At 33.2% G+C, this 25,140-nt stretch overlaps 1 protein-coding gene, 1 long non-coding RNA gene and 1 pseudogene across 2 annotated transcripts; 1 reads left to right on the top strand and 2 right to left on the bottom strand.

Moving 5' to 3' along the window:
• LOC132061451 (LEAF RUST 10 DISEASE-RESISTANCE LOCUS RECEPTOR-LIKE PROTEIN KINASE-like 1.1) overlaps positions 1-25,140 on the bottom strand; it is an 82,732-nt pseudogene that overhangs the window by 7,560 nt on the left and 50,032 nt on the right.
• Positions 2,217-5,185, bottom strand: LOC132059920 (LEAF RUST 10 DISEASE-RESISTANCE LOCUS RECEPTOR-LIKE PROTEIN KINASE-like 1.1). Its single transcript, XM_059452761.1, has 4 exons — positions 4,508-5,185; positions 3,988-4,020; positions 3,552-3,800; positions 2,217-3,212 (listed from the first exon to the last, which is right to left on the bottom strand). Exons 1-4 carry the CDS (start codon positions 5,043-5,045, stop codon positions 2,275-2,277), a joined length of 1,758 nt encoding a protein of 585 aa, XP_059308744.1. The 5' UTR covers positions 5,046-5,185; the 3' UTR covers positions 2,217-2,274.
• Positions 11,983-13,957, top strand: LOC132059925 (uncharacterized). The gene is made up of 2 exons (XR_009415778.1): positions 11,983-12,157; positions 12,331-13,957. It is a non-coding gene; the product is annotated as an uncharacterized LOC132059925 (long non-coding RNA).

Below are 25,140 nucleotides of genomic sequence, written 5' to 3'. Positions count from 1 at the left end.
AAATCAAGAAAATGACAAATAATTTAATGCCACCATTCTGAACTCAGGTACTAATAATAAATTGTCATAAGTTCTGTGCAAAATCAATAGTACAAGTTAGGTTTTTTACTGCATTTAAGTATAATTTCGATTCTATTCTTTTGGGATAAGGCACTATTACCTCCTGAACTATCACAAGCTGCTACAGCATTACCTTATTCTTCATAATTTATTACCCTCTAAAACTTATTTAAAAGCGGAATAATTACCTCCCTAAACGCCGATGCCTCTCACTGTGGGGAGAAAGTATTATACAGCCTCTCCTTACCACATGTGTATTTATTTGTTTTAATTTTTTTCGGCTTTACGCTGTCAATTTTTTTTAAAAAATAAAAAACTGAATTTTTTTAAAAAAATGATTTTTTAAAATAATTTTTTTTAAATGAAAATTTGAATTTTTTAAAATTAAAAAAAAAATTGAAAACATGGATTAAAAAGCGAATTTTCTTTTTTTTAAAAAAAAAGATTTTTTCAAAAACCTTTTAAAAAAATGAAATTTTGATTTTTTTTTTAAAAACTCGTTTGGGGCTTGAAAACATGATTGTTTTTTAAAATATGGAAAAAAGGATTTGTTAAATATGAAAACTTGATTATTTTTTAAAATACTCTTAAAAAATCTTATTTTACGGATTTAATTTATTGTGGGACACTTTTTATTTTTCAAATAAAATCCAAAAAGTGTTTTGTGTCAAAATGTGAAAATATAATTTTTTATAAAATTTTGGAAAAATTAATATTTTTTTTAAAATGTGGAAAACCCGCTTTTTAAAACTATATTTTAAAAACTGATTTATTTTTCATATTTTAAGAAAATACGATTTTTAAAAAAAAATTAATTTTCCCGCTTTTTATGTTTTCACTCTCTCAAAGAGAGTGAAAAACACACTGTCCTTGCCACGTACGACATTTGAGTGCAGAATTATTCCGTTTTAAATAAGTTTAGGGTGGCGTGCACGCAGAAAAGGTAGCGTGTCGTAAAGTTCGGGTATGTGGGGCCTGAGGGTAATAATGCCTTATCCCTGTTTTCTGCACCACATTTGTATGTATCTATCCCATCCCTTTTAACACGTTAGTTGACTTGGAATTTTATACCTCTACTTTAGGAAAGTTCCATTTTACTATCCACATAAAACTATTCAAAAGAAAGTTCAAACCTTTTTTTTTTTTTTTTTTTTTTTTTTTTATAAATGATGTTGTTCGAATTCGGTTCTTGCCTTACACCTTATTATTCCACGGATAGTTGTTACCTCTCATTAGCACAACTCTGGCATATCTACTGCCATCAAGGCTTAGGCATGGGGATAAATCACTTAGTATTTTTTTTATCTTATTTTTGAACACGGTCTCCAATGTTTGTATCCACCTCATCTAGGGGATTTAGTGCGTAAGTTATGATTAACGTAGTAATTTTGATTCGTATACATGTATTAAAAAATTCACTAACTAAAGTACAATAGTACAAATAGTAGATTGCAAACATTGTTAAGTGTCAGGTTCTTGATATTGGAAATACATCCGTCACTTGTACGATTAAAGAATTGAACATATGGTATTTATAAGAAGGGAAAAGGGGTCAAATTTATCCCCTGCTCTCAAAAATAGTTTACGAGTTAACCTCAGCTATACTTTTCGGACAAATTTACTCTACACATAGCCTTTTTTTTCAAATATGTCCCCTGCCTAATAGAGCCAAGAGTACGGGCGAAGTATAGGGAGTAAATTTTGATCCTATTTGCGTAGTACAATGATAAATTTGCTCTCTTAGGTATAATTTTTTCTTATTTTTCGTTGTTCCCATATTTCTTCACGTAAAATCCTTGAAATGACTTACTTTTAACTGTCTTCTAATGTAGTTAAACTTCAACTAATTCACTACAGTTTAGACAAAAAGAGTCCTGCAGGTTTTCTGAATGTAGAATGGAAAGCTTATGCTTGGACCAAGTCTGCAAGATATAGGCATGTACGCTTCATACTTAAAGAAATAATAAATAGCACCCAGGAAATAATTAAAGATCTTAGTGCTTTGGTTAAAAGGTTGTAAGCTTTAGACTAAGCTATGAAGGAGCCAAGTTCATATCCTACTCAAAGCAATATATTTTTTGTTGATTTTAAAGTGAAGCTGGTGACCGTTGAATCTTTGGATTATCGCCACTGATAAACAAACACGAGCCAAAAAGAATGAGAAGAGAGTGAAAGTTGAAAATTAATGAAGTTATCATTGACATCTAAGGAATTTCACCCGCTAATACTAGCTGTGGCAGAGCAGCTAAACCACTTATCATTCACAGAATTCGGTGAAACAGGTAATTTAGATTTCATCAATTGTGCATCATCTTCTGATTCATTATCAATGATGTTAATATCCTCTTCCTTCTGGTTTTCCGACTCGCCCCTCTGAATTGCCTTTAGAATTTCTAACACTTCATCCATTGTTGGCCTCATCTCCTTTTCAAGTTGGAGACATCGAAAAGCTAGCTCTACAACTGAAGTAGTCATTCTCCTAACTTCAGGATCGGACTTGTAACCAAGAGACGGATCGATCAATTCCTCAAATGCACATTTCAAAATCTTGCTTATTGCAAAGTTAGCCAAACTAATTTCATCCCTATGCCTTCTTATATCCACAGCAAGCAATGATGATATGAGCTCAATAAGCACAACTCCGAAACTATACACATCACTTTTACTAGTTAGCTGAAAGCATGCATGGTAATCTGGATCAACATATCCAGGTGTCCCCTGAGGTGCAGTTGATATATGAGTTACATCATTTGGAAAAAGTCTCGAGAGCCCAAAATCTGCAACTTTTACGCAGAAATTGTTGTCAAGAAGAATGTTACAAGTCTTAATATCGCGGTGTATTATGTCAGAAGCGTGGAGATAAGCTAAAGCGCTAGCAGTTTCTATGGCAATTTTCATGCGGATAGACCATATAAAGGTTCCGTTCTTTGCTTTCTCGCCATGCAGGTGATCAGCAACTGTTCCATTCGGGATGTATTCATAAACCAGGAGGAGTTCACGACTATGCCGTGATGTGCAACCATAAAGCATAACAAGATTCTGGTGCCTTAAGCGAGTAAGAATTTCAATTTCATTCTTAAATTGCACCATCCTCTTGGAACTTTGCTCATAGAGGCGTTTCACTGCAACTTCTCTCCTATCACGAAGTTTACCTAATAAGTAAAATACATCGTTAGCTAATGAAATATTTTACGAAACCATAAGCATTGATACGATAATGCAGAACTCTGCTCAATGCTTTTCAAATTTGGGCTATTTTCATATTTGGCTTGTCGGAAATTAATTAGGGCACTAGCCAAAATACACAAAACCTATACAGTGATTATGTATATTATATGTATAGTTTGTGTATATGATATAATATTTATACTCAATATACAAAACCTATACATTTGCTGGCTATTATGCTATTGAGATGTCCAAAAATGTAATTATCCCTTTCCAAAAAATTTGGTTAGGAAATTCATGACTTGGTTTAAGTGAGTTATTACCGTAGTATACAGTTCCAAAACCTCCGTCTCCAAGCTCTCTGGAGGAATCAAAATTATTGGTGGCTTCTTGAAGAGTAGAGTAGGAGAAGACAGGGACCCCAAAGTACTTGCTACCCCCTTCAAGATCGTTTCGATCAGAATATGTATTTCTTGTGAAAGAGTGAGAACGACTGCCTTTTCTTTTCTTGAAACACCATATAACAATACCAAGGCAAATTGAAAAGGTCAAGCAAATCACTGCAAGTAAGACTGAAGCAAACACAGAAACTAATCAGATTTTGTTTAAAAATTGGCTACAGAAAAGCGGATAGAATTTGATCAAAGCTGTCAGTGGTTACTGGTTAGACATCTCAAAATAAGGAACATACTTGAATGGAATGGAGTACATTGAAAACATCTGGTAATATGAAAAGGATTTGAAGTTATAGATTGTTACCTATAACTAGAATTCGCCTTGATTTTCTTTTTGCTGCAACCAAAGCAAATCATGAAAATGTTAGATTTGGTGCTTGCTCTGAGCTAACTGAAAGATCATTAGATGAGCAAAAAATGAACATTAAGAGGAATTAGAGAAAGCTCACGGTATCATATAACTAGCATAAGGAGCCATAACATGTACATCTAAAATATATTGCAAAGTAGGTGAAGGAAAATAATTTATTTAAAATCTCAATACGTCCTTTATGATAAACAGAATTTTCTCCACTTCTCCACAACAGAAAATAAGTACTTAGCATCCCTATTTATAATAGTGCAAAACCTACTTCAACTAGAAACTAGAAAATCTATTCCAATATTATTTTGATTACAAATCTTATTAAGACATGAACTAAAGAAACTAGCAAATATCAAATACTAAACAATTTAGGTTTCATACTCTTAACTTTGAATTAGTCTTCCGATAGTAGGGAAGATTGATTAAGTATATAAACTTCACTTTGAAAGTAAAAAATTACCTGTGGGATTAAAGGAACAAAGAAATTTGTAGTTGCTGTCAGTTAAACATCGACCTCCATCATAGTAACATTTACTACAATCATCAGAGAAGTTCCACCGAATTGTAAAATTCGCAGTTAAGCCATCAAACAAGCTACTATTTTGAGACCGTGCTCCCCGTTTAATTGGCAAATGAATCGGTGAACAGTTATCTGGAATACCTTCCTCTGGTGCATGCCAGGAATCTTCCTGTTCTCTACTCGGATACTTGTAGTATATGCTGAAGCCACTACAATTAGTAAAGTTCTGATAGTCGCGAAAATAATGATCATTCGTGCTACTGTCGTTGCATCTGAACAAGGTAAGATTGGGTCCTTTGATTCTAAACGAGACAGAAGGAGAACTTGGAAATGATATACTTTGATCAAAAGAGTGACAACTGTTCTTTCCCAATAAGTCCTCAAGCCTATGGTCTAAAACTCGAAAACCATCATTAAACTCCCGATGTTCCCAAGCACTGTAAACATTTCCTCCCAAATGAACATTTGGATATGGCATAATATTGCAATCTATGGTGGACAACCCACAAGCAGGTTGTGAGGATAAAGAGAAAGGAAAGCCTACGTTTCCTAGGATCCCACACTTGAATTCCTTGGGGCAGCTACTTATTTGGGATTGGTTAGAGCTTTGGAGTTGAATGAAAGATTAACAACTGATAGAAAATCAAGAAACTGACAAATAATTTAATGCCACCATTCTGAATTCAGGTACTAATAATAAATTGTCATAAGATCTATGCAAAATCAATAGTACAAGTTAGGTTTTCTGCATTTAAGTATAATTTCTATTCTTATTCTTTTTTTGCACCACATTTTTGTATGTATCTATCCTATCCCTTTAACACGTTCGTTGACTTGGAATTTTATACCTCTGACTACTTTAGGAAAGAATCAAAAAGAAGGGCTGACAAAAGTGGTATCTCAAGACTTGCAAAATGAGAGACATCACCGACTATTGACTAGCCATTGAAGACTCTTCAAACTAAGTGAATATTTTCTTTTATTCAACCAATATAAACATGTGCACAAGTTTTTGGGTTGACATTATTCCAAATTTTCCAAAGTCTCTTGCCATCTTTTTCTCAGTAGTGGTAGAGAAAATAAGAATCAAGCATGGGGTTTTACGGCTTCTTGAAAGAGGTGACATATTTTATACAGTTAACTTATCTAGGTAATGAGCACTTGAAAACACATGTTGAGACTTTTCTAAAATTTGAGCCGGAAGCGTATGATAGTTCTGATTGTCTAAATGAATTATGATGGCAAGTTTAAGAGGCTGTAAATGTATTTCGCCAATTTATTTTCTTTAATTCCACCAATAAAAAACAGGTCCATAAGTTATTGGATTTACATTATTCCAAAATTTCCAAAGTCTATTCGCATATTTTTCTCCGTATTTATTGGTAGAGAAAAGGAGGAGAATCAATATTGAGTTTGTCTTCTCTCTCGAAGTCTCCTGAGAGATAGAGACATTACAGCTAGTAGTAGGAAGTTAACAAGGGAAAGTTTAGACAAAATTTTTATAACCAAGCTACAATAGAGGGATTCCAAGTTTACCTTACATTTTAGTCATCCACGAAGACTTGAATCTGAATTCTGAGTCCTTTTTTCAACCAATTGAACAGAGAAATGGAAAAGAAGGCACAAGTATTTTTTTCAAAGAAAGTTTATTAAAGAAAAACTTAGTTTGTCGCTCCATTATCCAAAATTAGTACTCTCCTAGTTTAAAATAAGTGACCACTTATTCTTTTTATTTTGATTCAAAATAAGTATCCACTTACATAATTAAGAATGAATTAATTATTTTCTGATAAATTTACCCAAATTTAGATAAGTGAGTTTTTATGTAATCAAGAATTATATTAATTAGATAGTGTTTAATTAAGAGTAGCTTAGTAAAAATACCTATTTCTTTCTAGGAGTTAGTATTTTTTAGGGGTATGTTAAAGGCTCAGTAGACGCTTATTTTAAACCAAACGGAGCATCATTCCTTTTCGAAGGGACAAAAGGAAGACTAACTAGACACTTATTTTGAACAGGAGAAAGTATCATTTTTTTTTTGGAAAGGACGAAAGGAAGAACATTATATGTACAACTTTAACAATATTATTTAACAATGAGATAAAAATGTATAATAACATTTCTTTTGGAAGGGGCGTAATATAAATATGAAAATTGAAACACAACCCCCTCCCCCACCCCCCTCCCACACCCCAAAATTCACCAACAAACCTTACAATGTAGTGGTATCATAATTCATAAGGAGTCTCCCTTACAATGGAGTGATATCATAATTCATAAGGAGTCTCCCGTATAAGTTCAATTCTCATTATTCCCTTTCCTGTTCTCTAATTTAATAGAAAAATTAAAATTTAGAAAAAAATAAATTCTAATGAAGTGTTCATCTCTACCCCACCCAAAACACAAATATGATTTCTCCCTTTTACTGTAATTCTTGTTGACCCTGAAGCAACCAATTAGGTGAAACTTTCAAGTGGCTGTTTTATGCGCCACCATCAAATTGTATTTGTCTTGTCAATGTATTTGTCATCAAAGTTGGAAAAGCAGTGCAAAGATGAGTAGATAACTCACAAAAACAGAATGTTGTTGGTCCTTATTTATACTTTGTTTTAAACAAGATATTAAAGCACCAAAGGATTCTCTTGTGTCTGGGCCAAGACCAGAGTATCAGTAGGCCAGTAGTCACTTCCAGTAGTGGTGACACGGCAGGTTAAAAATGGGTTGAACAAAAATGAAACATAATCTAGCTTGCCCATATTTTTGATGGTTTATAAATGAGTTGAATATTAATGGTTCGGGTCAAAACTTAAAATTACGTTATGAGAGCAGACTAGTAGTTGTTGGTAATTTTTCATTAATGGATCGGTAATGCAAAATCAAAAATTCTTTATATTTTTTTTTTCTTCTCTTACTTTATTGTTGGATGTGAAAGACAAAAGTTTCTCATTGATTGGAAAGAACTTTTTTATTAGACTTATAAAGAGCTAGTAAAGTCTCGCGCATATGAAAAATAGACTTGAAGGCAAAACTGGTCAATTTGCCCCGTGCAAGAATGTGATACACAATTTTCTAAGAGCTTGTGCACATTAATTCGCCATAACAAAAATATCTTAAGTCATAGAGCCGTCACTCTACAGAGTGGCGTGTCGCTTTCAGGCTTTCAATCTTTTTCTTTTTAAAATTTTTAAATCAGGCTTTTAATCTGTATTTGAATAGAAAAAAATGTGATACACAATTTACTGAAAACTTGTGCACACAATTTCGCCACAGCAAAAATATCTTTAGTCATAGAGTCTATGTATACGGAATGGTGTGTGAAATATAGCAAAATTGTCTGAAGAGATACTACTACGATTGCACCGATGCCTTATCACTAGACCATAAGATAAGGAAGGGAAAAGCAGGTATTGAGCCAGAGATGAATTTAGGATTTGAATGTATGAGTTTCTATAACGATTAAATTAATACCACGATAGTAACTTAATTTACAATCAAACACTTATACATATTTAATGAATTTATATATATATATATATATATATATACACACACACACACACAGAGTATCTTGGTAAAAGTTATTGAGTTTAGGTGAATCCGTGATCGACCCTCTAGATCCGCCTTGGATTGAGTAAGGTGCAATGACTGATCTACAACAAACTCATCGCTTGTGATGATTTGGATGCTTGAGGGTGTTCACCCGAAATACTTCTGAAAAACTTACATGATGTATATATAGGATCAATTTTCTGTTTACGTACATATATTAACTTTTGAATCTGCCCGAATAAATGTAAAGGTTAGCTGTTTTGGTAGAGCGTTCAAAATTGTTCTAGCTATGTCTGTGCCCGATTCCCGCAAACAATATTATATTTTATATTTAGCTTTTGTTATTTTTTCGAACCCCCTGAGTGACAATCCTGGATCCGCCACTGCTCACTGCCAGTTGTTGGTGGAATACGAGTAAGGACGTCTTAGTTTGCCCAAGTCTCCTAACTTGAAGGATGGGTACTAAGACTATCCCTGTCACGATCCTTTATCAAGCAGATTTACAAGAGTTTTGACTTTCCCAACCAAATAAAATTTCGAGAGCATAGAATTTCTTTCTCCTATCATATTCATATGCGGTCCTAACATCGCTAGTCTTACTGCTAGCCTCAGAATATCATCAATTGGTCTAAATGAAAATGTTACCTAATTTATGGACCATTTTTGAGCTTCCAGAATGGTCACCACTTCATATTTCCAGCACATCAACTAATGTATAGAAACGTACAGTTGGGACTAGAGTTTCATGACTAACTCCTCAGAAAATATGGTGTTCACATCATATATGTTTTACACCTTAGATTGTCGACTCTGTATTTGACCCCAACTATAAACATAGGTCAAATTTGTTCCATTTCACATAATTTAAGGGAAAATTTAACCGTTTATCCTTTCTTTTATGTTATGTATAATTATTTACTCAAAATCTATATTGATATTATTTTACAAGATAGTATTATATGATTCGACATACACATGCCAAGAGAATAGATATGTAATGAATTTGGTTAATTAGGAAACTATTTTGCTTCCATGAAGTTGTTTGATTGGAGGTTTAATAATCCTTTAAGGGGCTGTTTGGATGCATTTGTTCACATTTTGGTTATTGATATTAGTTAATACCATATAAATTTTATATCAAAACTTTGATGTTATATATAGGAGGTGGGATTATAATCCTGAATTAACCTTGATTTGAACCAAACGACTAAGAATTAAGATTGACATAAAGATAAAATAATCTTTTGTCTGCTAAGAACTTCCAAGAAAAGAGAGAGAGAACAAGCCTTTTTGGTCCAACACATGTTAATGTTTCAAAGTTGACTTTGGTATTTTCCTGGTCAAAAGTGAGACTATTAAAAGATTGTCAAACGGCCGACAAACTTTTATAACTAAATCATTTATCAATTTCAAGGACTACAATCAAAAGGTATAAACTTTAATATGTAACCTAGTCAACAACGTTGTAAGTGAATTCTCTACTCAAAATGATTTACTTGTATACATATAACATACAAAAAAAAAAAATGCTTAATATATACGAGGCCTTCTAAACTTATCTTTCTTTTTTTTTTTTTTTTTTTTTTCATTTTAGCACCTCAACTAAGTATTGTTCGTATTAAACCCCTAAATTCGTTCTCAAGTGTGTCTATCAAACCCTCTAAATCTGATTTTTTTTTTTTAAAAGCGAAAATTAAATTAGGGAAATGAAGGTGAAGTAATATTTTAGACATGCAGAGAAAATTTTTTAGGTCGTGGATGTGATAGATTTATCGCTTCTTCCATCGCAAATTTAATTAAAAGTTTACTCTTTTTTCCTCTCAATTGTCGCTAATCTTAGCTAAAAGATGGAATAATTAAATTAGAATATACATTAGCATGTTGCTACATTAAAGATGAAATACTATGTAAGTTGGATTGTGTTTGATAAATACACTTAAGAAAGAGTTCAGGGGTTCAATAGGAAATACACTTGGTTGAGGTGTCAAAATGAAAAAAAAAAAAAAAAATTTAAAAAAATGCATATGCATATAATATATATATATATATATATATATATATATATATATATATATAGTATCCTATTCGAAAGCAGAAGAATTTTTAGCTACCGTATATATATATATAGTATCCTATTCGAAAGCAGAAGAATTTTTAGCTACCGTGGATTCCATACTATACATATAAACTAATAACAAGAATCTATCGACTAGCATATCAAGTCGAGGGGGAAGAAAAAGAAAACAAATAAAAACAATTAATAAACTGAGATCCGTCTTGTTTGTTTTCTGAAAACTTTTTCAATAAAATAGTAGTATTAGAGCATTTCTTTTTGCATTTTTAATTTATTTTTTTCTAGTGTCGTTTAGTTGAAACAGAATTTCGAATTACTCTTTTCACGTCCTTTTGTAAAATTTTTGAATTTCTTTTCAATTTTTCTCCATTCTAGTAAAATCTGGTCCTTAGATTTACATAAGGCTTAATGTCATACGCAAAATTCCTCTAAACTTTCTCTCTTTTTTTCTATTTCACACCTTAATTAAGATTGTTTATTAAACCCCAACTCGTCCTCAAGCGCTTATCAAACTAATCACTTACATAGTATTCTATCCATTACTAAAAAAGCGCCCATTAGCCATGGTTTTTTAGCCACGGTTTCATAAACCGTGGCAAAACTAACCAAAAAATACAAACTTTTCTACGTTTAACAAACCGACGTTAAAATAGCGTGGGCAAATCAGGCGGTAATTAAACTCGACTCGCTCCCTTTTGTTTTTTTCATTCCCCCCATCTATTTACACTGTAAAGTATTATCTTTTTGGGTTTTAGTTCTTCAAACCAAAAATTGAGGGTTTAGTCTGCCGTCCCAAAATTAGAAGAAACCTCTTCCATTTCTTTAGATGGCCACCTCGTGAGAATCATTATCAACTACATCACAAATGGACGAAGCATGAATCTAGAATGCATCTCAATCACTTGTTTCAGGTAACAAATCTCTGCGTTTTCAAGTCAATTTTTTGTTCAATCTTCAATGGGTTCCTTTGTGGGTTTCTGGTTGTGCAAAATTTCGGAAGAATTTAGGGAAAGGAATGATTTTGGAAAGAAAATTGCTTTCTTCACTTCTTCCTTTCTCATCATGAATGCAAAATCAAGTTAATGCGATGTAATCTCTGAAATTTCTATCTCTTTTGCCGTTTTATTGTTAAAATTTCTGGATATTTTTACTGATTGTTAATTTTCAGCTTTTTCTCTCAAGTTATGATTTGGGTCAAGCTCTGTTATAATTCTCTGAAAATATTGTAAAGGAGCTCGTGAGTTTCCTTGCTGTAATTTACCCTCTTGGTGTTTGTTTGTTTTCATGCCAATGTGAATATGCTTTTTGAAACCTATATGCTTAGGTAATTTGATTTGGGTTCTTTATTTCATGTCATCTTGGTGTGATTGCTGATTGTTGTTTCTTTGAATTTTATAGTTTGAGTTGTTGTCATTATGCCATTTGGGTTCTATATTCTGAAAATGTTTGGCTTTAAAATTGACGTGTTTAAATCAATGGTTTCTGACCTTTTTTTGTTTAGAATACCTAGTCATTTTTAGAAGTATAATTCCAAAAGCTTTAGCTTACAACTTATTTTGGTTATCTCATTAGTGTATCTAACTTGTCAAAAAGATTGGCAAGATTATTACTTTGAGACACGATAAAAGATGTTTGGCCAAACACCTCAACTCTGTAAAATGAGCACTTTTGCTTTCCAAAAGCTTCGCCAAACAGACTATTAGTCTCTTGCACCTCTTCGATTAACAATGGGTAGATATTGTGATATTGAAATTAATCGATTTTTAACACATTACATTGCAGGACTATAATTAGGAACATAAATTGAAACTTTACAGCAATAACCTTCCTTTCTGCATGGAAAAGATAATTAGAAACTCAATTATTTTGCCAAAGTCATAGGAAGTCTCTGATATTGCAGGTGGATAGAAGTAATGGCTCCTGTGTTTTCGAACGCTGCCTAGCGCTGCGTCTGGTATATGATCCAGGTTTTTCCTTTTAGAAACGTTGTATTATCACTGATTATTATATATGTCATGCTATAGCTGCATTACTTATCTTTTTACAGTTAAAATTTGGTCTTTGACAAAGAGTTAAGATAGGTTTCCCTGCTTGTCATGCTATAGCTGCATTACTTATCTGGCCTGATGACCTCACACAGATATGCTGGATGAACTACAAGAACACGTTAAATCTATTGACATGGCTAATGATGAGTTCTTGGTTTAATTTAATCTTTCAGCGACTTCTGCATAAGATTATTTGGTATTTATGAGTATTGGGATTGAGGTCCAGATAGATTGATTGATTGATATGCGGAAGGTTGGATTTGATGAGATATCATGAAAAAGTCTAGTCATAGTTTTCAATGTTGCCTACTGATTACCTTTGTGGTGGAAGAAGCTGCTTACCTGCACGCGTGATGTGCCTGTATAAGCCTTTCATTCTATTTTAGTTTCCTCCTAGACCAGTGATGTCTTTTCTCCTTCAAAATAGTAATAATGATGTTGCTCTGTTATTTCACTTTCTTCTAATTCAAGGATATTTATTCCGAACATGTATGTGATCACAAATTACTGCAGTAAAGTTGTGTAACTTTGTATGAGATTTTAGTGAAGATATTTGTTTCTAGAATAGCCAGAACGATGAGTAAGTAAAATGACCTGATCTTAAGTGGACCACACAATGTAGGATTAGTTCACGAAACTCAGTCATGTAATGACATAAAAAAGAAAAGAACATGACAATGAAAAGGAAAGAAGAAAGGAGGGGGTCTAAGAGGCTTCGGTATGACTGCAGTTAAGGGTTAGCCTGAACATAAAGTGAATGGAAATGACCTACAGTTCAACATGTTATTGACTCTGGTGCCTCTTTATAAGCTTGGCAATTGGCCTGCTTCCTTGGATAAAATAGAATAATTATAGAAGAAGGCCTTTAAGAGTATCAAAGAGCATGAAATAAAGGATTCCATTTAATGTCTTGTCCTTTACACCATTAATGTTAAACTGGAATGCCTATAACTAAGCTATATCGGTTCTCAAGAGCCACTTGAACATGGGAGGCGGTATTCCTTGGGTTACTGCTGTGGAAACTAGAAAAAGGGAAGAAAACCAGAGAGACCTGGGAAGTAGTTTATACTCTGTTAGTGTTACTGGCTCAGAATTTGTAAATGATGCTTACTTTATGATCATTGTGTATATAAGGATATTGTGTATATAAGGATACAATGTCTATGTCTTGAATAAGTGAAGGTAAGAAATTGTATTTAAGGCTTTGTGTAATTGTCTTCTCCCTTATGATGTTGAATAATCTTCTTAGGCTGCTGTAAGTTAGAATCTTTTATATTTGTATATTTTGTTACTGGCACATTTTTTCTTGCCAAACTGACTTGTTACTTGAGTATTTGTAATTTATAAGTGACATTTCATATGTAAATATATGATCTTTGTGGCGGAAGAAGCTGCTTTCAAATAACCATCTACAAGAGTTCAAGCAGAAATTCGCCTGCTTTCGAAACACACAGCATCCCTACTCTGGAACTGGTGACATGGCTAGCTAGAGACTCTTTTGATTTTTTTAATGCCTTAAACATTGGAACTTTGATCATTATAGCAATTATTTGTGTATTATGATCAGTGTATCAGTGAATGCTTATCAGTTATGTATTGATGGCAGAAAACTGTAGGGAAATAATTGTATTTTTTTTAAAAGAAATGTATATTTTTGCCATGGTTGAACCGTGGCTAATTTGTATGAGCTAATTTCTGTTGTCATATTTACCCGTGGAAGGACCGTGGCTATTTTTGCAGTAAACCGTGGCTAAAAGAATGTTACCACGGATGCTAAAACCGTGGCTAATGTTCTGGCGACACCCTTGATGGGCACGCTGGCAATTGTGGCTAAGGTACCGTGGGGAAGTAGTGTTAGCCACGGTTTCCAGCGTGGCTAAAACGCGCGTTTTGGGTAGTGATCTTTAATGTAGCAACATGCTATTATATATTCTAAATTAATTATGCAATCTTTTAGCTAAGATTAGCAGCAATTGAGAGGGGGGAAAAAGTAAGCTTTTAATTAAGTTGGCAGTGGAAAAGCAGAACCAGCAGAAATCGACACATCCATGACCTAAAGGATAGCTTACCACACGTCTAAAATATTATTTCATCTTCATTACTACAATTTAATTTTTGCTTTTAATAAAAATTAGATTTAGAGGGTTTGATCGACACACTTGAGAACGAGTTCAGGGGTTCAATAGGAATAACATTTAGTTGAGGTGCCAAAATGGAAAAAGGAATAAGTTTTGGGGGCTGCATAAGCATTAAGGTTTTATATAAATTACTAACTTTCCTTTTTTCGTGCCTGAGCTCCTCTAGTTCATAAGGCATACCTTCCAAAGTAATGTTGTTACTTTTTGCATGAATTTTAAGTGTTTTTTAAGATGTACGAAAAGAATTAAAAACTTATAATACTTTTTATATATTTTTTTACTATCTAAATTTTCTCAGCCAAAAAAAAAAACTAAATTTTAATTTTAAAATATTAAATTAGTCTAATTCAATTTAGCTCGAATATTAGTCAAATTGAATGATGTCACGTCTAGATTTCACCGCTAGCTACGAAGCTTGGTTCAACTTTCACTATTAAGAACATACAAATGGGATTCTCATGACATGGGTTTGGTTCGCTTGTATCTAGTAATGTATTTGAATTTGAGTCGCGACAGTATTTCAATAGATTACTCACAGATTATATATTTGCGAAACTTCATAGTGAAATCACAATATATGATATTATAAGTATGAGATAATGGTCTTAAGGACACCCGAAGTATCACTTTTTTGCGAGTTTTCTACTTGAACTATGAGATGTTTGTGTTTCCTACCTGAACTCTCACCAACTATTTATCAAGACATACGTCAAAGCTGACCAACTGTTTGAATACATTGCCAAAAGGCACATGACAGCTTAATTTGTCTGTAACATTTCGTCCACATGGTAGTTGTCTCATTGATTACGAGGTGTATTTTGGTAAATAGTTAGTGATAGTTCAGGTAAGAAACGCAATACCTGAGAGTTCAAGTATGAAACTCGCAAAAGTTATATTTCAGGTGTGTTTTTTAACCATTATCGCTTAATTTCATTTTTTTAAAAAATTTTCAATTAATTCCTTTAATTATCCGCGTGGAGTGCTATTTGTCACCATTTTTAAATAAAAAAAAAAGTGTACACTACGCACCATTAGATACTAGTCGAGGTGTATTTTGATAAATAATTGATGATAGTTCAGATAGGATTTACAAACAGAAAACTCCCAAAAATATGATGCTTCATGTGTGTTGTTTATCATAATCCCTGTCAGTATTTATTGAGATAATTTTTCGGAAAGTGGCTGACAAAATGGGGCTCAATCTAGAAGGAGAAAGATTATGATGATGCGCAAAAGTGAGGCTCAATCACTGAAAGTATGCTTATGCCATGTAAGTGTGTCGTGTTTAATAGCCACAGTTTAAGCATAAATTAGGTGTTCAATAAATCATAAGTTTAATTTAAGGGTCTTTGACATATATATACATCTTAAGGAGAAATATTTACGAAACGTGACGATAGTTTTATATTTACAAAACATAACATTACAAATCCTATACAAAATGTGCTTTATATTTTTTAAATTATTTTTTTTAAAAATATATTTTTAAAAATTATTTTTTATTTTTTTAAAAAATCATTTTTTTAATTTTTTTTTTTAAATTAATATTTTTTTTGCTCAAAAACTTATGTATGAAAGTCATATGAAATGTGTATATCTCGCTCAAGACTTAAAAAGTTTGCTCAAAATTTAGTGTATGAAAACGGTATGAAAAATGTATGAAATATGTATATCTCGTTCAAGGATTAAAAAATTCGCTCAAAATTGTGTGTATGAAAACAATATGAAATTTGTATCTTGCTCATGTCTTAAAATTTATTCACATTTTCGTGTATAAAGTTCATGTTATGTAAAATTAATACAACTACAATAACATTGTATACAACTTTGATACAATATTCAAGACTTAAAATAATCGCTCAAATTTTTGTGTATGAAATGTGTATATCTTGCTCAAGGCTTAAAAAGTTCGCTCAAATTTTATGTATGAAGAACGTATGAAATGTGTATACCTTGATCAAGGCTTAAACATTACGCTCAAAATTTTATGCATGAGAATAGTATGAAATGTGTATATCTCCTCAAGACTTAGAATTTCATTCACATTTTTTGTATATAAAGTTCATATTAGGTTTACGGAAAATTAATACAACTACAATAACATTGTAACAATTTTCATACAATATTCAAGGCTTAAAGTTTTCGCTCAAAATTTTGTATATGAAAATTATATTAAAAATTTCGCTCACACATACATATTTCATACACAGAAATTTGAGGTAATTTTTTAAGCCTTTGAGCAAAAAAAAAATTAAAAAATTTTAAAAAATATATATAAAAATTATTTTTTTAAAAAAATATATATTTTCTGGAAAAAAAATAAAAAAACAAAAAATATATGAAAATCCGTCATGTTTCGTAATATATCGTTATGTTTTGTAAATAAGGAAAACTGTCGTTACGTTTCGTAAATATTTCTCCTTAACATGTATATATACGTAGTTTTCCCTTAATTTAATGTGTTTAAATTAAAATTTTGAACAAGTTAGAGCCGTCTATGTATGAGGCCTTTTTTTGTTTTTGTCTTTGCTTTGATAGGTTAATTTTATATTGTATATATATGTTGTCAATATATGGCATCCACTACATTATTTGCACCTTCCTCCTTATGCTTTATCTACTTTCGATAAGTATTATGTAGGAACTTTAATTTATTGGCGATTGAAATTCCAATTTGTAATAACTCATGAATATAATATCACTATCCCCATTGTCAAAACAAAAAATATATGTTGTCAGTGTCTTTCATTTAAATTACACTATTTTTGGTTCGCAATCATAAATAGAATATCTGGGAAGGTTTCATAACATTAGTTCCCACTCAAATACATATTCGATCATATTTAAGTGTGATTAAAATATCATAGAAATTTATACTGTTGAACGACAGATTTTAAATCACGATCGTTCCACGTCTCACACTTATGTAATAAGGAAAATATGTCTCTTCGCAAGAAACAAAATAAATAAGTAATAAATAAATAAACAAACAAATCCGCATCTCAGAAGCTGTACATGATGAATTTTCATTTGTTTGATCTATTAATTGGTACATCAGTTATATGTTAAAAATATTTTTGTTACATAGTATATTGTTAGTAACAAACAAAAAAGGAGAATATTAATGTAAGACCTGCTTTCCCGATTTTCAATTCTAGCATTTCCAATCAATTGATAATTGGTCTTGGAGCAAAAAACCAAAAATTCACTAAGGAACCAAGGTAGTTACAAACTAATTTAAATGAATTAAAACCGTACATAAATGAGTTTGAGGGGTAATCTTTTTTTCTCTTCAATTTTATGTGTTTATTAATTTGAACGCTATATGAGGATTAGTTTCCCTTGAAAATTGCAAGTGAATAAAAGAAATATGGCCACCACTTCATATTTTCAGTACATCAACCATTATATAGAAAAGTACAGTTGGGACTAGAGCTTCATGAAGCTCAATACATGGGGTTCACATCATATATGTTTTACACCTTAGATTGTCGACTTTGTATATCCCACAACTAGGGCCTACTCACAACACATCTTTTCAAATTTCGAGATGTGTTTTGATAAATATATAGTTGGTGATAGTTCAGGCAGGAGACCTAAACACATGACAGTTTAGATAAAAAACATGCAGAAAGAAGTTATACTTTAGGTGTGTTTTTTACCATTATCTTGATTAGTTATTTTCTCAAGTTTCAGAGGTGCAGAATAATTTTATCAACGAAACAAAAAAAAAGGAACAATATTAAATTTTATCTGATAGGTGTGTATGCATCCCACTATGTCATCATTTAACATATATATCTTGGTGTCTGATAACAACATTCCTTTAGATTACTACTTCCGAACTTATGTTTTTGTCAATACATCAAAACGGCTTAATCATCAAATCTCGATCATATTGTCCGTTTCTTTTGGATCATAAAGACTCCATTCTGGTTTTAAAAATATGTATATTCTTTAAATATAAAAAAGATAAGGTGTAAAGAGATACTATATCTTTTCCTTCCCATTGGATACATTATTTTAATTTGCCAAAGGTCGTCTAAAGCCATCAACAGGGAATGATTGCGGAAAGAGTGAAGTAATCAAAGTAAGATAAATAGTTCTTTGCTTGTTTTTTATTCGTCTGCTTGCTTCTCCCATGTCTCTCTAATTAGTTTCTTACTATTTTCAATTCTTTTAAGAAAATTCACCCGCTTAAAGCATAACATTTAATAGACTTGCTCACAGAAGTATTAATCTAAAATATCATTTAAATTTCCTTAAATGTTTTACTTAATTGGCACTCCACTAATTAGCATAATAAGCATAGGTTTGAAAAAGTGTAGTAAATGACTTTTCTTGTTTTCTCTAGAACGGCAAAAAAAAAAAAATATATCAGTTCGCCAAAATGACTACTCCATTTACACAATTTATATGTGCAAGAGCAAGAGTGTTAGTAGCACATGTAATTCAAAAGCAAATAAGAAATCAAATTAACTAAAACTTGAAATAAAAGAAACTATGCCGCCCTAAGAACTTTCGATAGTAGGCACACGACTTTCCATAATTTGATTGCTCCTCCAACTCAAAACCTTGTGAATACGGAAATACAACCTTTCCTTGTGCAATCGACAATTTAAAACTACTTCATTAATGCATCGAATTTCTCCTATTATACCTATGCATGAAAATCTTTGCCTACTAAGATTAGAAAACCTACCTAAGTACTTATTCGTGTCACCTTCAACCAAAATTCATACAACCTACTTAGCTTTATAAAATGAACATATTTAAGATTCAACACTAATTCAATTTTTATTAGATCCATTCATTGAGTATTAATCATCAAAATTCTCTAAAATCAACAATATCGGAACATTTTGACGATAGCCCTCTGAACGCAGACAGGGGCGGATTTAGAGGCTGCCGAGGGTGTTCACTCGGCGAAAAATTACAGTGTATGTATAGGGTAGATTTTTTGTGTTTATGTACATATATTAACTTCTGAACACCCTGAACAAATGCAAAAGGTTAGCTCAAGTGGTTCAGGGTGTTCAAATTGAATCTAGCATCCTAGGTTCGATTCCCAGTAACAACATTATTTTTTATATTTAACTTTTGTTGTTTTTTCCGAACCCCCTGAGTCAAAATCCTGAATTCGCCACTGAACGCAGACTGTCATAAGTCCAACCCTGAGCTTTTTTCTTCACCAGTCTCAACCTCCTCTATCAACAGTCAACACAAATTCCCATTCTTTTTTTCAATTTTGAGGTGCACCTTACGTTTTTCGGGCAACAAGAATTTAAGACTTAGGTTGTGTTCGGAGGACTCTGTATATCCCACATCTTCTTAATTTCATGTTCAACAGGACAACCAACACCACTCCCCATTTCTACATTGTGCCCCTTCTTACAACTCATTCTCCTTCAAACAAATAGGTAGTTGGATAAGCATATTTTTCTTTACTTGTCTCTTTTCAATATACTAGTTTCTCGGCACGTGCGTTGCACGTGTATGCCAAGTCATATAATATACTATTTTATAAAATAATATTAATACTTGAATATATTTTGGTGTAATGACCCAACAAAGTGGGTATCTTGAATTTATAGTACAATTACAATACACAAAATGGAAATGTAATAAATACAAGGCTACATATATGGTAATACAATCAATCATAGTAAATACTAAATATCCTATGAATTTGCTAAATGATTGCTGTATATTTCCTAACACCCTCCCTCAATCTGAGCGGAAGGTTCGAACGTTCAGATTGCTAACCAAATCGGTGAATCTGGTAGAAGGTAATGACTTAGTAAATATATCTGCAAGTTGCTGGGAAGATGAGACATGATGAACTAGAAGATTTCCTGAGGCAAATTTCTCACGAACAAAATGATAGTCTATAGATACATGCTTCGTTCGAGAATGCAACACTGGATTTTGAGCAAGATATAATGCGCCAATGTTATCACGATAGCTCGAGCAGAGCTCTTTCAAGAAAATGTATAAATCACACAATAGTTGTTGAATCCATGTGACTTCGAGTTTGACGCAAGAGAGCCGAGCACGATATTCGGCCGATACTTGAACGTGCTACTTGGCCGCTTTTAGCTGACCAAGAAATAAGATTCTTTCAAAGAACACACAATAACCAGAGGTTGAACGTCGACTAGATTGACATCCCGCCCAATCGGCATCAGAATAAACAAGAAGATTAGGTGATGAATCGCATTAGAGTTGTAGACCAAAATCAACAGTACCTCGAAGGTAGCGAAAAATTCTCTTGACGTTATGCAGATGAGCATGGCGAAGTTGATGGAGAAACTGTGACACTAAGTTCACAGCACACTGGATATCGGGTCGTGTGAAAGCCAAATATTGTAATCCTCCAACCATTTTTCGATATCAGTCGAATCCTTCAAAAGGGGAGAATCAGGAGTGTGCCAATTTTGCTTACTATGTAAGGGAGTACTCACTGGCTTTGATTCAGACAAATTATGCCGAACTAACAAATCTGAAATATACTTTCTTTGGAGCAGCATTATTCCATCAGAATTAGGAGTGACTTCAACCCCTAAGAAAAATCTCAATGGACCCAAATCCTTCAGGGAGAACTCAGATTTCATAGCATCAATTATCTTCTGAATAAGATGAGGAGAAGAACCAAAGATAGCAATGTCATCAACATATAAGAGAATACTAATATGAGTACCTGCATATGAGTATAGAAACATGCTATGATCTGAACGACTTTGGTTGAAACCCAAATCAGAAAGAAATGTGGTAAGGCCCTCAAACCAAGCACAAGGAGATTGCTTTAACCCATATAATGCCTTATTAAGCTTGCAAACATAATTTGGATAATCTGGATGGATGAAACCTCGAGGTTGGCGCATATAAATTGTTTATGCCAAATTTCCATGCAAGAAGGAATTAGATATGTCTAGTTGTCGCATGGTCCAATTCTGAGAGAGTGCAAGAGAAAGGACCAAGCGTACAGTAAAAGGTTTGACAACTAGAGAAAAAGTTTGACCATAATCAATTCCAGGTTGTTGGGAGAAACCTTGGGCAACTAAACGAGCCTTGTAGAGCTCAATCTGTCCCTCAACTTTTCTTTTAATCTTGAATACCCATTTATTACCAATCAAATTGTGATGAGGAGAAAGAGGAACTAATGTCCAAGTCTTATTCAAAATGAGAGCGTTATATTTGGCGCTCATGGCATCTCTCCAAGATGGATCTTTTACAGCTTCAGAGTAACAAGAAGGCTCACATGGAATAGGGGAGGACACTACTAGTAAGGAAGGTAAGACTTTTGGCTTCAAAGGACCCGTCATAGAGCGAGTTGTCATCCCATGAATTTTAGAGTGTTGAGCAGCAACCACTCGAGAAAAAGAGGTTGATTGGGACGAGTGAGCAGAATTACTAGAGGGAAATGAGTTTAGAGAATTACTTGAGGGAGATGAATTATGAGAATTATTAGTTGTAGAAGAATTTGGACAATTATTAGCGATAGAACTATTCGGAGAATTAAGTATTATTAGATGCAGAAGAATTAGGAGAATTATTAGGTGGAGAAGAATTAGGAGAGTTATTAGATGGAGAAGAATTAGGAGAGTTATGTAAATCAGGAAGTCTGTTGGCATGAGAATTGGTTGATATTAAAGGAAAAGTCGAATTTGAGTTGGGAAGGGACTTTATATTGGAAGGTGGCGTACGAATCCCATAATTTGAGGGGAGAAATACATGGGTAGGTGAAGGAGAAATATTAGGAGATGATGTAGGAGAAGTTGAGTTGTGGAAAAAATCAAAGTTGGCAGGAAATGTAGTAGAACTAGATTTAGGAAACATAGCGGGATAAGGAAACATATCTTCTACAAATTTTACATGCCTAGAAATTAGAACTTTATTAGTTGAGGGATCAAGGCATCTATATCCCTTGTGATCTAGTGAAATCCCCAAAAATAAGCAAGGAGTAGAACGAGGATTGAGTTTCTAGACATGACCATAGGCAGTATGTGGATAACAAAGACACCCAAATTTTTTTACAAGAGATAAATCTTGTTCTTTTTGGAATAAACATTTAAATGGTGAGGAGAACTTCAAATTTTGACGTGGTAGCCTATTAATAATATAAGTAGCATAAAGTAGAGCGTCAGGCCAAAACGACGCAGGGACATTAGATTGAAAAAGTAGGCAACGAATGACATCATTGAGGTGGCGGTGTTTGCGCTCGGCATGACCATTTTGTTGGGGAGTATACGGGCAAGAAAATTGGTGAATAATACCCTTATCACGGAAAAAGGATTTAAATTGAGTATTATCGTATTCTTTACCCCCATAAGATTGGAAATATGAAATTGATGAATCAAAGACATTAGATATCATATTATAAAATTCAAGAAATTTGCTATAAGTTTCAGAGTTTTGCCGCATGAGATAGGTCCAAGAGAATTTGGTATAATCATCCACAAAAAGCACATAATAACGATAACCAGAGTTGGACACAGTAGGGGAAATCCAAACATCAGAGTGAACTAGAAAGAATGCTTTATTGGTTGTACTTGTAGAACTTGAAAATGGGAGCCTAGATTATTTGCCCAAATGACAAACATTACACGTAGAAGGATTAAAACATGAAGAACTAGAAATAACTTTATTTCGCGATAATACATCAAGCACAAGTTTTCCAGGATGCCCAAGGAACTTGTGCCACAATGAACATTGCGAAGCGGATCCAAAGAAAGCAGTGGGACTTGTTGACGGAATGAAGCTTGAAGAAGATGAAAACGGATAGAGAGATCGTGAGTTCCTACATTGGAGCAATGTGTGGTTGGTCCTCGGATCCTTAACGGAAAAAGAAGAGTCAGTGAATTTAGCATAACAATTATTGTCGACACAAAGGCGATGAATAGATAATAAATTTTTCTTGAGTTGAGGAACAAGAAGAATATTTTTAAGAAGCAAAGGCTGCTTAGAAGTAGGAAGAAAAGAATGACCAACATGAGAGATAGGAAGTAGATTACCGTTACCAACCATCACTTGCGCATTACCTTGATATGGAATGGGATCAGAAAGAACATTCGGATTTCCAGTCATGTGTGAAGAAGCCCATGTATCAGGATACCAGATTGTTGAAGGTACTTCTTCGAGGCTCATTGCTGCCAAACCTCTGGGAAAATTTTGTGGAACAAAAGAATGATTAAAACGATTGCGACATTCCAAAGTTGTATGATTGTAGTGAAAACAAATCTGACATTATGTCATCGATTTAGTCGCATTTGGATTCGGTGGAGGGCAAAGTATGCTTGGAGCAACACGAGTAGAATTATTAAAATTTGTATGATAATTGTTACGCCAGATCCGCGACGATGATTCTTATTATGAAATCTCCCACGACCACGATTTTGATTGGAGCCACGACCTTGATTTTGTTGATTATCGTTAGTATTTTTGGCTGCAGTAAAGAGCGCCACTGATTGCTGAGAATCATCAAATGAAATGGCTTTGATGTGTTCCTCTTCAGCAAGAAGACGAGGATGTAGGGCAAAATATGAGGGAAATGGCCTATTTGCATTTAGTCCAGAAACAAATGTTCTGTATGAAGGGGGTAAGCCTTGCAAAGTTTGAGCAACAAGGTCCTCGTCTGATATTGGTTTGCCGATGGCAGATAGTGCACTTGATAGAGAATGCAACTGTTGTAAATATTCTTCCATTGAAAGAGATCCTTTCTTGAAATTTTGAAATTTATTTTTAAGATGGATCATAGAGGAAGAAACATGGTCAAGAAAAAGTTTCTCTAGCATGCTCCAAGCTTGATGAGAAGTCTCACAATTGTAATTTAGAAGCGTGTCAAGGACAGATGGCGACAACGTCACATTGATCCAACTATGAGCAGTTGTGTCACATTGAATCCATAATGTGTATTGTGGATGAGTGAGATCGGGGCAGGGGACAGAACCTTCCACAACGTTCAAAAGATTTTGGCTACGCAAGAAAGGTTTGAAAACCTTTTTCCAAGTGAGATAGTTCAAGTAAGTAAGTTCAAGAGGTACAAATTTTTGGATATTAGAAATTGAGGGTGGCTGGAGGGGGAGCACCAAAGTGACGGGTGTGGTGTTTTCCGTAGAGAAAGGAGTGGCGGGTGTGGTGTTTTTTGGAGAAGTGGGTGAAGAAGATGCCATCATAAAGAAAGAAGAGAAAAGGATCTGTTTTGGGTCTTGATACCATCTTGAATATATTTTGGTGTAATGAACCAACAAAGTGGGTATCTTTTATTTATAGTACAATTACAATACACAGAATGGAAATGTAATAAATACAAGGCTACATATATGGTAATACAATCAATCATAGTAAATACTAAATATCCTATGAATCTGCTAAATGATTGCAGAATATTTCCTAACATTAATATTATAAAATTTTAATTTTGAGTAAATAATTATACATGAATGAATAAAATACAAATTTATATGAATGATCAATATGAATCATTTTAAGGTAATAATGAGGACAAGATTATTGGGTATCGTTTGAACCTATGAATTCGAACACCAAAGTCTTAAGTCTTTCCCAAGTCTGGGGAAAGAGATAGTATATGAGTTTCTATTTCAATAACTATTATATTTTGCTGTCGTACACAATCAAGTGAGTTAGTATCACTTTTTCTCATCCGGTTAAATTTATTTTTAGGTTTACCATTATGTGTTGATGGGTGTGTGTGTGTGTAAGTTTATACAAGTGTGAATATGAGTAATGTCAACTATGAGTACA

Source organism: Lycium ferocissimum, chromosome 6 (assembly GCF_029784015.1).
Source record: "Lycium ferocissimum isolate CSIRO_LF1 chromosome 6, AGI_CSIRO_Lferr_CH_V1, whole genome shotgun sequence".
In the NCBI taxonomy this organism is placed as follows: Eukaryota; Viridiplantae; Streptophyta; class Magnoliopsida; order Solanales; family Solanaceae; genus Lycium; species Lycium ferocissimum.
Note: the sequence above shows the minus strand (reverse complement) of the source record. Positions and strands in the feature narration are given on the sequence as shown.

Excerpts from the sequence above, each read along its gene's own strand:
- LOC132059920 (XM_059452761.1), bottom strand. The coding sequence starts at position 5,045 with ATGCCATATCCAAATGTTCATTTGGGAGGAAATGTTTACAGTGCTTGG. Across the intron at positions 4,021-4,507 it reads TTGTTCCTTTAATCCCACAG|CAAAAAGAAAATCAAGGCGA; the intron begins GTAATTTTTTAC and ends CTTTGGTTGCAG. Across the intron at positions 3,213-3,551 it reads TTTTGGAACTGTATACTACG|GTAAACTTCGTGATAGGAGA; the intron begins GTAATAACTCAC and ends TTTACTTATTAG.